General features: G+C 37.1%; 1 protein-coding gene and 1 pseudogene across 4 annotated transcripts in view; one reads left to right on the forward strand and one right to left on the reverse strand.

Moving 5' to 3' along the window:
- The first annotated feature begins 382 nt into the window (after positions 1-382).
- Positions 383-17,514, forward strand: part of NR2C1 (nuclear receptor subfamily 2 group C member 1) — a 35,457-nt gene continuing 18,325 nt past the window's right edge. For 2 of the 4 annotated variants that reach the window (XM_006197908.4, XM_015248332.3), the window contains exons 1-3: positions 384-635; positions 11,156-11,229; positions 14,292-14,522. In XM_006197908.4, coding sequence (XP_006197970.1) covers positions 11,176-11,229; positions 14,292-14,522 — 285 coding nt within the window. In that variant the 5' untranslated portion in view covers positions 384-635; positions 11,156-11,175. Of the gene's footprint in view, positions 647-11,155; positions 11,230-14,291; positions 14,523-17,514 lie in introns of all 4 variants that reach the window. The other 2 variants (XM_015248324.3, XM_015248308.3) reach the window with 2 other exon arrangements.
- On the reverse strand, positions 9,316-10,954 carry LOC116282670 (gametocyte-specific factor 1-like; annotated as a pseudogene).

The raw sequence follows: 17,514 nt of genomic DNA on the forward strand, positions 1-17,514 counted from the left end.
GCCTTAATATATAAGATTCTGCCCCAGCTTTTTAAATTTAAGGTTTTTTTTAATATTTTATTGGGATCTAACGTTTTGTTAGTCTAACAAAACTTTTAGTTTAAGGTAAGAGCCTATAACAGAGCCCACTTTTCCACAAGTTAGAAACCGAACTGTCTAAAACTGGTAAGGTTATCTATTTTTGCTCAAATCTGAACAGTCTCAAAACTTCGTTTTAAGGACCGCCTTTTGCAAACAAGACGCTAAGCGCAGGCGGCTTCTGAAAGTTCCCAGGAGGGTTGAGTGGCTCTGGCGGGGCAGTCTCCCTCCTTTACGATAGGGGGCAGCCGACTTTCAGGGGCTCAGTTCTTTCATCCCTCCACTAGGAACGTCACGACCTGCTCTCGCCGCCTCGTTACTCCACTAGTGCGCAGGCCCCGGCGGGAGCGCGCACCGAGGAGCTGAGGGAGGGGTCACGAACTCTGACCCCCCCAAATACACAAACGCAGAAAGCTCCTTACCCCCATTTTTTTAACCCTCCCTGCTTCAGCTTTCTCCAACGTGTCTCTTCCCGGAGTCCCCCGCCCCAGCAGCCGCCGCAGCGGGACTGACCGGTCTACGCCCGGCACAGAACGTAGCTCGGTAGAGAAGCGCCGGTAAGAGCCGGGTGAGGAAAAAAGCGGCCGCACCCGGGACAGGGGCGGGGGGGGTTTCTTTCCTCCAAACTGCCAACAGGCGCGCCCCCAGCCCTCCCAACAGCCTGCGGCTTCGGCCGGCAGAACCCGCACTCTGGCGGTGCGGCGGCGCGCTGCTCCGGGTGGGCTGGGAGCTCGGAGAGCGGCCGGAGCGCCCGGGCCCACTGCGCGGGGCTCTGACAGAAGCGCAGGCCGTAGCGGGGCCAGGAGCCCGGAGAGGGGCCTGGGCAGCGGGCGCGAGAGGGAGTCCGCGAGCGGCTGGGCGCGCACCGCAGCCTCTCCCACGGCGCCTCTGACCTTTCACCTACAGGAAAAGCTTCCGTCTCGGCGCCGCCGCCTCTTTCCGCGCCTCAGGGAGTCGCGCGGCGCCGCCACCGGTCCGGGGGGCGCAGCGTGGGCTCGGGCGCCGGCGGGACAGGGGAACGGCGCGCCTGAATCCCTTTCACCTCGGGGCCTGTAACTAATTCTCGTGCTCACACAGGACCCACGGAACAACGCCTTCAACTTTCCCAACGAGTGGGGTGGGCGTGCTCTGCCTTTGGACCTGCATCTTTTGAGAAATAAAACGGAACAGCCCTGGGTCCTCACTGTACTGGGTATCTCCAACCTTCTAGTAGCTCTTTTGTTAAGAAACTGCCTCCAACTCCTGCAGATACCGTAGTTTTATGAATGACAAATGTTACCAAGTTGTAACCTTCACGAAGTAGGTTGACCTATTTAAAAAAAAAAATAGTAATAACTGGGGACAAAAAAAAAAAAAGACTTGAAATAAAGGCCTGTAGGGTTTTTGTGCCTCCGAACTTGTAAATAGGCCTTCGACATTTGAGGGTTTTAAACAAAGTTTACTGTGTGGTTGGTTGAATGGTCGGTACATAATGACCGACCATTTAAATCTTGCTTGTATGTCAGTTTGGTAGATCTAAAGATATACTTCTATTTATTCTTACAAATAAGGGATCACGTGAACTGTAACTAAGTTCATCATTCTTTGTAGGCGACATTTCAGTCATTTTTTTAGGAATGGTTTTGAGGGAGACCCAAATCAAAAGTAGCAAACATTACCCAAATATCTACTGTTTGTTTGCTACACAAAGAATATAATTCCTGCCTTTGGGAAATAGAAAAGACGAAAGAAACAGCATATAATAAAAAATTAATAGTGTATCTATTTGCCGTTTTTGAGTCATATAGGACCCTCTGCAATCTCCTAAAATCTTTTGTGAAAGCAATGGCCTGTCTCTAGGAAAATGCACCTTTACATAAAGTCTTGCATACAATATTAGAAGTCCACAGAAGTCTGTTCTTGAATCCTAGTTAACAACCTTAGTATACCCAGCAAATGCTGTACCCATCTAGAAAGATTGGATTAAAAACAAACAAAAACCCATTAGAACTGAGTCTTAAAGTTGGAATGGAATTTAAATGAAGGAGGAGGAGCTTGTAATGGTATATTGGGGGAATAAAGAACAGTTTCGTTTGTCCTGAACAGAGGCCCTTCTGGGACTGATAGGTGGTAAAATGAGAAGATGAGGAAGTCAGTGTATAAAGGAACACTCCTTTGTGTCTGCAGTGAGTGGTAGGTGTGTTATAGGGGCTGAGTAAATACTGGAAAAAATAGCAGGAGAAGGCTGAAACTATTTTTTGACCATTAAAGAGACTGGTGGTTCTGAAGCAGGAAAATAAGGATGTGTTTCAGTTCTGTAAGCGTCTTGAGATCTTGCTATTTGTCAAAGGTGCTGATGCAAATGTGCCTTCTAGGGGCTTTTCATATACACAAAGTTGCATATATTAAATGTAGATCCAGGAAACTCAATTCTGGCAGTATCTGAAGTTACACCCAAAGAATTCTTAACTTGAAGGCCTTGAACTGGCTGCAGGAGGTTTTATGAACAACTTGAAGTTCATATACCATCATAACATGAGTAAATATGAACTTGTTTTCTGGTGAGGGAAACCTTAACTTCCATCAGGTTTTCAAACAGATGTTTGACCCCCCCACCAGAAAAAAATTTATTATTTTACATCATATTCTCAAGTTTTCTTTGACTGCTTCACAGAAAAAATACATTATGTATCATTACTCAACACCCACAGAGAAATTAAATTGAAATAAGTCTTCACAAGACTGTTTTTGCCCTCACTATACCTGGTGCAGTATTTTATATTCTAATTTCCTCTTTTAAAAAAACAATCCTGACCTGCTCTATTTACCCATCCATAGGCGGCTCACAACAGGAAGTTTGCAAAACACTGCTTTGGGTGACAACAGACTACAGTTAGTTGATGGAAATGGGACTGGTGGGGAAAGAATGAGGGCGCAGAGCAGGTGCTGGGGAAAGAAAGTGAACTGCATTTGATGTAGAGAGCACAGACTTAATTTTTGAATCTGAATGGAGGAAGGATGGCATCGTTGACACTGCTTTTTTTGCCTGTGGGGAAAAAATGTAGAAATGAGATCAAGGTAAATGTGTAAAACAAAAATCAGAGCCAAAAATGTAGGACTGTGTCCTCTGTATGTTAATTAGCTCCAGAGTATTAAAGGTAGCATCCTTAGGCTTTTTTGCTTTGCCCCTCAGGTTGGTAAAAATACTTACACTTCAATGCTTAACTCATGTCTCTTCTGTAAGGTCTTTCAGACCCTCCCTCTCCAGTGTGGTGGTTCTTCTGACTTCTTGCTCATTTATTGAGCACTTTGTTCATTCAGCTAACTTTCAGGGACTGCCTCTTACCTATAAGAGACTGTTATCCATTGATACAGATATTTTCATTTAAACTGATTTTTACAACAACTTTTTGAGGTAAATTTTATCGAATCCATTTCATTTATGAGCAAATGGAGCGTCAGGTTAAGTGACTGACATGTAGTCAGACATTTAGTAAATAGTAAAAATGGGATTGGAAATTTGATTTATTGACTTGAGGTCTGGGACACTCTACTCCCTATATAAACCTCTCCCTGTAGTTCTTTATTTTTCTCTTTATCATTCCTTCCTAGTTTGCTTCACAGCATTTAGTACATGGTAATTTTCTGAAATCTGTTTTCTCACTAAAATACAAGCTCCATGAGGCCGAGATCTTTTCTGTCTTATTCACTGTCAAGTTCCATAGTCTCACAGTGCCTGGTAAGTATGTTTCAGTAAATAGTTCCTGAGTTCAGGTGTCAATACTAGGCACTGTTAAACACTAGAGGTTCACTGAAAAACTACACAGTTCTTTTTCCTTAGAAGTCTTTTATTGGAGATGGTCATCTGTGCAGATAACAGCAGGGTGCTTTAGAAAATAAAGGGACACAAGATACAGAAGGCTATAGATGAGAGAATGCTTACTTTTCTGATAACAATATGACATACCCATTCAGAAAGCATAAAGAAGAAAATAAGTGGTCCGTAAATCACCACTTAGAAAGTCATAATTAACATTCTTGCGTGTTTTGCATAAAATCAGTTGTAAATGTAATTTTCTTCATATTTGCATTTAGTTTGTCATAAGCATTTTTTCTTCATCGTTAAACATTTTCTTATACATGATTTTAACAAGAATTTTTTTTGCACAAATCTTTGTCCTTTGTCTTTGCTAAAATGCCTGCTTGACAGTAAGGCCATCTCTGACTTCTTATTAAAAACTGCACACATGCACCCCTTCCAGCATTTTCTGTCACTAGTCTCTGCTCTGCTTTTCTCCATTCCACTTTTTACCATTTGTTGATATTGTATATTTTGTTTGCTGTCTGTTTTACCTCAACAGAACATAAATTTTACAAGGGGAAGTTTTAGGATTCTTTGCTGTATCCTTAACACTTAGAAAAATACCAAACCCATAGTGACTTCTCAACAAGTATTTAAATTTTACAAGGGGAAGTTTGTTTTAGTATTCTCTGCTGTATCCCTAACATTTAGATAATACCTGACCCATAGCAAGCACTCAAGTATTTGTTGAATGGAAAATATCAAATGAATTATTGGCCCCATGAGAATAAACATTTTTAAGGCTCCTGGTACACATTGGCAAATTACTTTTCTTGAAAGATTATAACAGTTTAGACTTACAATAACAATATGTAAAAAATGCTTATTTTTCTTCAGTTTTTGGAGTTAAATTTAGTCTTGAAAAACAACAGGTTGACCTAGTGATTCCTTGGTATGCAAGGTAGAGGGAGAAACCATTAGTAAAATCATGGAAGTATGAATCAACATGGTCAACTCAAGGAATTGCAGGTAGTGCATATGGCTAGAATGTAAGGTTTAACCAGTAACACCTCAAACTCTGTAGTTAATGGCAAGGCTTTGAAGGATATTAAGAGGTAAAATAGTATTAAATATATATGTTAGAGTAGTCTGGCAGCACAACGTTAAAGTAGCAATTGGGTGAATGTTATTGGACTTTGAGGTCAAGAAACTGGGAGATTAGATTAGTTATAGTTTGAGTTGTCTTCATGGACACTAAAGTCACCTATGTTGATGGCAGGAAAGGGACAACAATCAGTGTCAAAATCTTCAATGATATTGGAACAGAAGTTAATAAATGACAACAAAAGTCATTAAAAACTATGATGTAACTGGCTTAAATAAATCTGGAAGAGTTTTTGGTGTGGGAAAAAATAAGCCTTGTTCAGAAGACTACAACATTTAAGTGTCCGTGAGACCTGTATACACTACGTTGTTATACATGTCTATACAAAGTACGTAGTTTTGTGCTCATTTGCCTGTTTTTTTTTTAAATACCTTATTGTCTTTAAAAATAATGATACCTGTTAAATTTAATTTTCTTAAGAAAGCTGTGTGTATCATTCCCTGTTACTGAATTCTCCTTCATGAATCTCCTCATTTTCCCTTAACAGCTGGGAATAAAATCTGGACTGGTATCCCAAAACTAATTTGATTCTTTTCAAACTCTGTCAGTAGTCCCTGCCCATCAAGAAGATTCTGTATATCAGTACCTCAGGGTAACTAGTTATCCTTAATATCTTTTGTTTCATGAGGAAGTATAGCAGCCTCCAGTCCTTAAGATGCCAGGCCTCCAGTTTTTAATATTGAGGATCACCAGGCTGCCTTGCCTTTATGCTTTTGAACCAACTTTCAGAAAAAAAGTTTTTGGTACATTTGATGTGTCTGAAAAAAATTCATCAAAATTCATTTTATTTTGTGAATTCTCAAGAAACTTTGGAAGTTATTTAAAACAACATAGCTGTGAAGCTAAATTTGTCCTTTACTGAAGAACTCCCAAAGCAAGAAATTAGAAGGACCTTGATCTGGAAGTACTAAAAAAGTAGACCTCCTGGCATAGTACTTTATCAGAATGAGGGCTTTTCCCACTTCTTTTAGGGGTTTCTCCAACTGGTAACAAGAAAATTGGAGTTAATGCTGAATTAAAGTTTTGATTGGCTTAGTAGTGTTGAGTGGACTTCTGATCGAAGAGTTTTGTGTAATCAGTATTGATCAGTAGTGCATCAATTTACAAATTGAAGTGATTGCCTGGCCCACGATTACATCAGTAGCCATGTCTATGCTAGTCCCTATCTTTTGGTAAATAGGCCTTCCAAAAACAGACACTGCCTTCATGTTAGCATTCCTTTTGCTCTTCCCTGACCCACCTGCAGTGATTAATCCAAGAAATGATTGCATAACCTACACTGGGCCAATCAGAATCCATTACCAAGATTTTTAAATTGGAATTAAGAGAAGACTACTTTTCCTTTCCTGGTGCTTTACTACAAAGGTGAAAATAACAAGCCAAATAGGGAGACGCTTCAGGATAGAGATAAGGTGATGTCTGACAGCATCAGGAACCCTAGCTCCAGTTTTTCCCAAGGTCTTAGCGGTGTGTGTTATGTCCCCTTAGCCCCCAACTTTTTTTTTTTCTACTTTTAGGATGGGGTGTTTAAACTAGCAGTAGTTGAGTTTTTATCACAACTGGAGTGACTAATGCATTCTCATAAATACCTGCTTTCATTCCAAATATCTATTTCATTCTCACCAATTTCTGTCATTTCCCCCTTGCTAATATTTTTGTCTATCAAAGTGAATAATACTGTCCTCTGAAAATTTCTGAATTTTAGTAAAGCTTAATAAACTTGGATAGGATTTGAAATTAATTTAGTCTGCCCTTATTTTTTGTAAATGGTAAAATTTTTTGAAGTGAACAAGATTACATGATATATTTGAATTATTTCATGGATCTATTTACACATTAATATTATTTTCCTGGGTAGTTTAATGAGAAAAATGAGTAGTGATGAAAATAGGATTATATATAGATTTGACTTTGTAACACTGGATCATTGCCTTCCTAGGCTCGAATCTTAAGGTAAGTTAATAAGGTGGCTTGACAGACTCTAACATGCTTTACAAGTGGAATATGATAGTTTGAGGTTGCAATGGAAGATACATTTGATTCGAGAGGGGTCCAAAGGGAAAAGGTTGTTCTTAGTCTTCCTTCTAGTTAAATTTGTTTCCCAGATTCTTCTTGTTTCTGTTTTGCTCAGTACAAATTGAGATATATGATAAATGAAGTGAGTAATCTAAAAACTTGCCGTGAATATTAACCAGTCTGGATTACATGGACCTGTAAAACATATGAGACAAGGGCTCTGGAATACTGCAGTAGTGATAGAGTTTGTATGGAGAAATAGAAATTTGATGTGTTGGATCATAAAGTAGAATTCGCCAAATACATGTGCATATTTTTCTAAAGAGGGTGTGTAGCTTTAGTCAGATTCTTGAGGGAGTCTGTAACTCCAAAAAAGGTTAAGAATCCATTGTAGTTTCTCTCTCTTCTCTTCCTAAATGGGGGGGGGGGGAAGATCTGAATTTCTCTGAATTCAGTACTCATGGAATAGAATATTCATGCAGTACTTGAAACAGAATAGTATTCCGTGAATGTTAACATTCAAATAAATTAGCCTTTTGTTACCTGCAGCATTGCTAGTGTCAAAGTATGCAATTAAACATGCCCTCATACTTTTTGGCTTCTGTGGCAAAAATAATAGTTGATCTTAGTGTAATTGTTAGGTTGTAAAGTAGTAGCAAGATTTGAATTTGGCCCTTCCTATTTATATGCTTTTAAGTAATCAAACCATAATAATATATAGAAATAGGTTAAATTTTCATTATGAAATAGCTTTTTGGAGTCTTGTGTTCATAACACTTGATGATTTTGGGGTTTCTGGAAAAGATTACTTTTCTTTAAACTATTTTTTGTTATTTCTAGGTAATTTTTTACAGTAATGTGTTATTTAAATTAAAAAAAAAAACTTATTCAGTGAAAAATAAATCTCTGTCTCATCCCTGTTCCCAAACTTCCAGTTCTTCTCCCTGAAGGTAGTCACTGTAACCAATTTCTTATGTGTTCTCCAGGTAGTTTTTCCTCTCTCTAGATGGCATTTGAAAGCTTTCTTTACATAAATCTTTTACATTTCTTATTAGATATATGCCTAAGTGTTATGGGCTGAATTGTCTTCACCCAAAATTTATATGTTGAAATCCTGACCCCTGGTACCTCACAGTGTGACTATTTGCAGATGAGGCCTTAAAGAGGTAATTGAGTTAAAATGAGGTACCGGCCCAACCTAATTTGACTTTTGTGCTATAAGAAGAGGAAATTACAACACAGACACAAAAAGAAGATGTGAAGATATAGAGAAAAGATGGCCACCTCCAAGCCGAGGAGATAGGTCTCTGAAGATATCAACCTAGCTGACAGCTTGTTTCACACTTCCAGCCTCCAGAATTGTGCGAAAATGCATTTTTTTGTTGTTTAAACTACCTACCATTTGCTACTTTTAATGTCAGCCTTAACAAACCAGTCATTGGTCCTGGGAAGTGGGGTATGCTGTAACAAATACCTAAAAAATTTGGCACTGGAAAATGGGTGAAGGCTGGAAGAGTTTTGAGATGCTTATAGGAAAACACATTGCCTTGAAGAGATTGGTGATAAAAATGTGGATGTCAGAGGTGATTCTGTTGAGGATTCAGAGTAAAAGAAGAGAGCTTAGAAAAAGCTGCTGTCATCTTAAAGATACACTTATGTCATCATGAACAGAATGTTGTTAGAAATATGAACATTAAAGGTACTTCTGATGAGATCTCAGATGGAAATGAGGAACATGTTATTGGAAACTACACAAAAGGCAAAGTTTGTTACAAACTAGCAAAGATTTGGCCCCACTGTATTCTAGTGTTTTGTGGAAAGTTAGAACTAGTAAGTGATGAACCGGGATATTTATCTGAGTAAATTATTTCTAAGTAAAGTGTTTCAGACATAGCCTAGTTTCGAAGTAAAATGTTGAAGACATAGTTTCTCCTTGCTACTTAAAAATGTAAGAGGAGAGAGATTAAATTGAAAAGGGAATTATTAAGGAGGCATTGCTTTGGAAAGATCCCCACTGTTTTCCGTATTTGCTGCAAATAATAAATCCTCCCTTCTGGGAAAAAAAAGAAAGAAAGAAAGAATTGTTAAGAAAAATGGAACCAGAACATGAAGATTTTGAAAATACTCAGTCTATTATCCATATTGCAAAAAAAGAAAGCTGTTCTGGAGAGACTCCCCAAGGTGTGCCTGGACAACCATTTGCTAAAGAGATTATGGGCATGTGATTTATTAATCCAATCAGCCATCTCAACAGAGGCCAGGAAGAGAGATGGGATTATCCAGGAGAGATTTGTAGAGTACTGTCTTGTCTAATGGCTTGGACCCCCGTGAATTGCATGGGAGGCAACATGATTTTTGTGAATTTTATGCTGGCAGAAATGCTACGAGCTTGGACTGAAGGGGACACAGATGGGGTGAAATGAATGAAGGCTGTTGGACTTCTGGGATTCTGCTGGATGGGCCAGTAGAGCTGTTCAGTTTTGAACATATTATCCTTCAAGAAAAGGGAAAAATGACCACCAAAGTTGGGTCAGAGTTTGGCTGGGCCTCACTGCCACCATGATTCCAGAGCATGCAGACCTGGGGAGCAGCTGTCTCCTTAATTGGTTCCAGAGAGGTTGAGGCCAGTACTTTGCAATCTACTTAGAACAACTGAATAATTAAGCTAAATATTATATATTGCTTTTAGTACAAGTAATTGAACCATTTAAGATTTATAAATTATTTGAAAGAAAAACAATTCAGATAATTTGACAATTAATATTAATTACAGAATATTAGTAGGTTTATGACAGATAGTATATAATATGGTAAAGTCAGAAATAATTTTTGTATTCTTGACTACCTGATAGAAAAAGCAAAAGTCAGAGTCAACCCGTTAATCTTACTAGCTCTCAGATCCATTTGAAGACACTTTTACATTAAATTCAAATTAACCCTAACATGTAAGAAATTGCCACTGATGACGAACAATCACAAAATTCTAGAGAAATCTTCTGTTCTTCTGAATGAATGCAATTATTTTGTCAGTTTTTACAGTAGGTTGATTTAAAAGTGTGTTAAATGGCTACAGTGATGTGTTTACAGAGTTGCCCTTATTTAATTAATAAACTACTCCTAATCTATCAGAGTTCTGTTTAGGCTTCAGTATCTTTGAAAAGTGAAATTGTTTGGCATTGAATATTTTTTTAAATGGACACTTTCAAAATTTGTAAAAGCAGAGAGAATAGTTTCATGAGCTCTAGTATAAATTTTACCAGTCTTCAGTAATTGTCAGCCATGGCCAGTCTTGTTTATTCCTTCTCATCCCCACCTCCACAACTGAATTTTTAAGAAAAATTTCTTTAATTAGCCTAGGAGGAAAAAATAATGAAGAACCCACTGTAGCAGGAAGAAGCAGAAGTCTTCTAGGGTTTGGCATTTGATGAGATAGGTATTCAGTTACTGTGCATTTCCATGACAGAACATATGGCAGACTTGGGAATGCCCAGAAGTAAAGCCAGGTTACTCTTAATTTCCATAACTGTGTTGCTCTCGGGGCTGTAGTTGTCTGTGTCCCAGACAAATGGGATGCGTGTCTGTTTCCATAAATTTTTATCTCCGTCTTCATTGAAAGGACGGCACTGTCATGTGGTCTCAGCCAGAGTCTCTTGTCCAAGGTTCCTGGTTTAGTTGACTACATCCTGCTCAAACAGCTTTTGTCATCACAACTTGAGATACTGTGACTGATTTCTGCCCAAGGAACCTGATGGCAAGCATTGAAGGGGCAACTAGCCAGTTTGCACTGTCAGGATGATTATTTCTGCACTTGATAAGATGATGAGGAAACCTGCAGGCCTGATCTGGTGATTTTTATCATAGGGGCATTGTAATAGCTTTTCAGAGTCCAGGGAATCAATGTAAGTTTCTTCCATGTGAAGGAGGTGAAGGAGCCAAATCCAAGGGCTCAGCTAAGATACTCTCCCCACATTTGCCTTCACCCACACCCACACCCCAGCAGCCACAACTGCATTATTTTGAAGTAAATCCAAACAGTCATACTTTCACTTGTAAGTTCTTCAATAATTATGTTTTATGGGTGCAATTGTGAAAAAGCATCTTTTTATTTTTGGCAGGACATTTTGGCAATTAAATCATGGCAACGATAGAAGAAATTGCACATCAAATTATTGAACAGCAGATGGGAGAGGTATGTCTAGTTTATTCTTCATTCACTGATTCACCAAACTTATTTACATCAAATATAGTATATGCTAGGTTTTGGAGTTATAAGAGATAAAATATACCCTTGACTTTAAGTTAGCTTTAACCTAGTGAGAGATACTTGAATAATCAGACAATCATGATAGATACGGTATATGCTATGATAGATCATTGTGTAGAGTGTTATGGGAGCCCAGAAGAAAATTTAATGAAGAGTTGTGGTGGGGTGTGGGGATATGGTCAGGGAATATTCTTGGAGGGTGTGAAATCTAAGGCTAGTCCTAATGGACCAGTGGGAGGAGATCCATATCAATAGACAGATCTTCATTTTTTAAACAGTTACGTTCTAGTAAGAGGTAGTATAATGCAGAGGTTTTCCAAGTATCATCTAGGGACTCTTTCAGAGAGTCAGCAAGGTCAAAACCATTCTTATAGTAATACTAGAATGTTATTTGCCTTTTCACTATCATTCTCTCACAAGTGTATTGTATAATTCTTCCATAGGCTACATGACTTGTGATATATGATGAAACATGTCAGCATTGAAAAGGTGTACATAACTCATTGAACCAGTGTTTCCCAAATGACCAACTCATGATGTTACAAAATCACTGTTGAGTAAAAGATTCAAATGCAGAATAGACCAACGGCTTTTAATACAGTTTCTGATTCCACATTGCAGCTAACCTTTAAGAAGCTTGTCAAGTTTTGGTGTCACATCAAAAAACAGTTTACACAGTTTGAAGAAGCTGTTAAGATATGCTTTCCCTTTTACTCAATAAATATAAGGCTGGATTTTCTTTATATATTTTAACCAAAACAACATACTACACCAGACTGAATGCTCAGGCAGGTATGAGGATCCAGCTTCTCTTAAGCCAGACATTAAAGCAGTTTGCAAAAATGTAAATCAGTACCACTGTCCCCACTAAACTTTCATTCGTTTGGAAAATATACTTATTTTTCCTTAAATAAATATTATGTTACTTATGTTAACATTAAATGGGTTATTTTTTAAATGAATTAATTTTTTAAAAATTTTCTATTTGAATTTCTAATATGATAAATATCAATAGGTATAACCTACATAAACTAAAGTCCTTTGGGCTCTCAGTGATTTGTGTGTGTGTGTGTGTAGAGGGATCCTGAGACCTGAGAACTGTTTCATAATCTATTTACTGTTCTTTATTGATGACCACTTATACTGCTTCAGTTTTCAACGATAATTATGCCACATTAAACATCCTTTTACCCATCTAAGCAAAGTGCTTCAACCTGATGACAGTTGGATCCTGCATGCACCTAATACTCTTGTCTCTAAGAAATAAGTGTGAACCATTAGATTTTTATTCAGTTCATAGTGAATATTACTGATAGAAATATTCTGAAATAAAATTACATTAGTTTAAACCTTACATGGTAAAATTACAGATGAACTGATTCAAAGTCACATCTTACAGGTGTCATTGAAAACTGCAGAAATTGTTAGGTTGGAGACTAGACTTGGTAGATACAATCTATGCAAAATAAAATTGACAACAGTTAAAACTGCACCCAGAAGAATAGGACATGGTAGAAATAATGGTCAAAGAAGGAAAAACAAATTAGCAGCCGCCATAATCAATACAGTCTGCTCTAGACAAAAAGTAATGATTCAGAACTTTGCTGTAAATTTTGCATAGAAAATAATCTTGATGAAAATAATTCAGAGAAATGGAAAAATGTTGGAAAGGAAACAACTTTGCCATTTTAAAATTGAATCAAAGAATTTAACTAGCTTAATGAGTTTATTCTGTAAAACGTTTGCTCAGCAACAGCAAAAACCCTCAATACTAGGCTAGTTCTCCCTATTCATGAACTTGCTTTTCCCAAGACTACTTCATCTCAGTAGATGGCAATTCTGTCCTCCCAACTGCTCAGGCCAAAATTTCATACTCCTCCTCAACCCTTCTTTCCTCATATTCTATATCGAATTCATCATCACATCTTGTCACCTCTCCCTTCATAAAATAATCCAAATCAAATAATTTTTCACCCCTAGCATGGCAACTACCCTGATCTCAGCCAATATGTCTGCCTATACACAGTTCCCAAATGCTGCCAGTTATCTGTGCAATAGCATCCTTTCTGGTCTTCCTTAATTCTATTCTTGAACATTCATAGTCTGGTCTTGACACTAAATCTAGAATGATCCTTTTTGCAAAAGATCCTGTCCTCTGCTCTGTAAACACTCCAGTGGATCTCCATGTCACACAGTAGGAATTCAGACTTTGTATGGCCTACAAAGTCCTATTCAGTCTGGTCCCTGCTGACTCTCAGCTCCCACCTCCTACTACAGATCCCTCTCTTCCATTCTCTTTCACTCACAAAACTCTTGCTGTACCTCTTGCCTCAGATGTGTTGAACATACTTCTGCACCACAGGCTTCCTCTACCTGGGGTGCATTTCCCCTAGCCAATCCTAAGCCTTGGTCTGCTACTTCACTCAGGGTCTTTGTAAAAATGTCATCTTCTCATCATCCTCATTTCGTCAATGACTCTCACCTTCTCCTGCTTTATTTTACTTCGTAGTACTTCATACTATGTGGCAATATTATTGCTTATTTGGGTTTTATCTGCCTTTCCTCACTAAAAGCTTTATGAGAACAAAGATTTTGTTTTGTTTATTGCTGTATCCGGGGACCCAGAACAAACTGTTCGGCAAATAGAATACACTCAGTATATGTTTGTCTAAATGGAAGATGGAAGGGAAGGGGAAGAAAAGAATGAACCAAAATAATGAGGTCCAAATGTTCTTACTATTATATTTTTATTTGTACATTCATTTATTTCTGTAGGATAATATGTCATGGAAATAGAATAGCATGCTAGATTAAAAGATGTGTGTGAGTGTGTGTGTACACGTGTGCGTGCGTGTGCATGTATTATATTGAACATATGTATATAAAGGTATGCTTTTCGACTCTGGCTTTGTCTGAAAGAATGAGAAAATTGGGTCCTTAAGGAAGAAAAAGTATTGAATTGATTACTAATGACACGATTGTGTTAGATTGTTACTGAGCAGCAAACTGGCCAGAAAATCCAGATTGTGACAGCACTTGATCATAATACCCAAGGCAAGCAGTTCATTCTGACAAATCACGATGGCTCTACTCCAAGCAAAGTCATTCTGGCTAGACAAGATTCTACTCCAGGAAAAGTTTTCCTCACAACCCCAGATGCAGCAGGTGTCAACCAGTTATTTTTCACAACTCCTGATTTGTCTGCACAACACCTCCAGGTAAATAACTAGAGTTTATTTTTATCTTACACTTGAAAAAAATTAAAAGTTTGTCATAAATTTAAGTCCTGACACTAAGACTTTATGTCATACATGTTCAGTAGGGAAAAAATCTTGGCATAAAATTATGTGCTGCCCTCTTGTATGGGCCACAATACTGTTCCTCACACCCATGTGTTTTGGGGGTGGAGTTTAGTTGCATACAGTAAGATCCACTCTGGCTTTTTTGACCAAGAAAGATTTAATAAAAAATATAGAGAGCTCATAGAACTGTTAGGAAGGCTGAAGAAATAGTTGTAGGTCAGCTTTCCAAGAATAACTACTGGAGCATGCCTCAGAAGTTGCTTCTATGTGACCTGATGCTTCTGCACAGTTAGGAAACTTCTAAATCTATCTATACAGAATTCTGTAGCTGCAGTTTTCAAGACCAAGCTTCCTGTGCCTCAAACAAACAGCTGTCAAATCAAGAAATTGTTAATAGCTGCCAGCTTTGTCACTTTTGATTCCTCTTTTGTCATCTACATCTTCATCTTCATTGATGTAGCAAGCATCAGTAAAGGTCTGCTTTAACATTGGAACTCAGTCGTGTAGATTAACTTTACATCATTTAAATTTTTGCTAGTTATACATTATTTTTCAGAGTTTAAGGCTTTTATGCACTGCACTCCTATGGTTATGTAACTACTTTTACCATTGTTTGCTATGATTGAATACAAATACAATGAACCTTTAAATTTGCCTCCAGAGACCTTGGCAGGGAGTATCCACTTAAAATTGGATTCATATTTTGTGATGAAAAACGGATTAAAGAAAATTCCTTTTGGGATTAAACAACTCCAAATTTGTAAGATGCAAAATTTTGCCTATAATCCTGATAGATTCTGTTATTCTTCCAATTACATAATTTGAATTATTAGAAACAGTTAAGGTAGAAAATTGACAGGATATATAAAGTTATTTTATCAACAAGACAGAAATCACCCCAAAAAAGTATAACATTATCCATAATTAAAAATTTTTTATTAACAGACTTGATATTTTAGAACAGTTTTATATATACAGAAATATTGAGCATTTAGTATAGAGTTCCCTTCCCAGCACACAATTTCTCATATTAACATTTTACATTAATTAGTATGATACATTTCTTATAATTAATGAACTAGTTGTATTTATTAGCTAAAATCCATAGCTTTTCCTAATTTTTACCTAATACCCTTTTTTGCTCCAGGATACCATGTTACATGTAGTTTTCACGTCTCCTTGGACTCCTCTTAGCTGTGATAGTTTCTCAGACATTCCTTGTATTTGATGATTCTGACAGTTTTGAGGTGTACTGGTCAGGTGTATTAAAAGTTGCTGTACTGTGAGACTTTGGCTGATGTTTTTTTCATGGTTTGACTGCGGTAATGGGGTTTAGGAAGGAGGATCACAGAGGTTAAGTGCTATTTTTATCGTATCAAGGGTACTTACTGTCATCATGTTTTACAACTGGTGACTTCACCTGGCTGATGTAATGTGTGTCAGATTTCTCCACTGTGAAGTTACTCTTTTTTTAAAAAAATTTCTCTATTTAAAAAATAAAGATAGTATTGGTACTTTGCCTACTTTATGGATTGTCTCTAAGAGCAATAAAAGAGAAACAGGTATAGGGTGGAATTCCCCTTGGCCAAGAAGATATGATTTCTGGTCTAGTGACCTAAAATGGGTTGTGGACAAGTCCATTAACCACTCAGTGTCTCTTCAGCCCTTAGGAATAATAGCAGTAAAAGATTAGCACCATTTGCAATAGATATGCTATTAAAGAAAAGAGCGATACTTATCATAGATGTTTTCGAAAGACATCTAATAACAGAAATTGTTTTTTTTTTAAGTTTTCATTGAAGATTGATTTTTATGGTGATATAAGAAGAAATGATTCCACTATAACATAGTAAGGGACAGCTATTTTGACAACTGTTTAAAGTTTTTAAAATCAGAATTAGTCCTAAAGGCATTCATATCTCTAAGAGAAGAATAAGTCAAAGTAGAGAACTACTTTGTGGGTTTTTTTTAAAGCAGGGAAACGTGTTTGCTAAATGCTATATTGCATTTTTTGGATTGAATTTAATTTGTTCACATTTCAAAAGATTGAAAGAAAATGACAAAAAGTTTGAAGGATAAACCTAAAAGAAGAAACTAGTATTTCTTTGCCAGTATTATTTTAACTGTAACCTAGTGATGAATTCTTAATATAATTTAAAGAGATCTAGTAATTTGCCCAAGGCCACCCTACCTAGTCCCCACTAACTTGCTATCATTAACAGACTTGAGTCCATGCTCTCAATCATAGCTAACCCAAATCTTAGATAACTCAATAAAAAGTTTTACCTTTGTATACCAGTCATATTTCCATAATTGTAAGTAAATGCTTCAACAGATTTTTTTCTTTGTGATTTCTTTCTTTTTAATTCTTTTTTTTTAATATATCTTTTTTTGGGGAGGAATAGGAGGGGTAAGTTAGGTATTTATTTATTTATTTTAATGAATGTACTGGGGATTAAACCCAGAACCTTGTGCATGCTAAACATGTACTCTACCACTGAGCTATACCCTCCCCCCAGGTTTTTTTCTTTATAACTCCTTTTCTGTTTAAAAAATTTAGAGTTAGCTTCTGTTATAGCTTATTTTAATGTCATTCCATTTAGAAATGTTGTGAGTTATGCAAGGACAAATGTCATTATAGGACTGATAACTAGTACAGTAATTTGATGTGTTCCATATGAATAATAAGTACTTAATGAGCTAGGTGCAGTAAAAAAAATACTCATGTTTGTGTGTTTAAGACTCTTCACTAACTAAACTGTTACAGAACAAATTTAAAAGGTATTCTTTCTGTCTTTGCTTCTTAGAACATTGAATTTTTTATCTATAAGTAAATTAAGAATAGTTTAATTGATATATGCATAGGGTTCAAAGTTTCAGAATAATTTACAAGAAAGAAAGCAAAAAA

Source organism: Vicugna pacos, chromosome 12 (assembly GCF_048564905.1).
Source record: "Vicugna pacos chromosome 12, VicPac4, whole genome shotgun sequence".
Lineage (NCBI taxonomy): Eukaryota > Metazoa > Chordata > Mammalia > Artiodactyla > Camelidae > Vicugna > Vicugna pacos.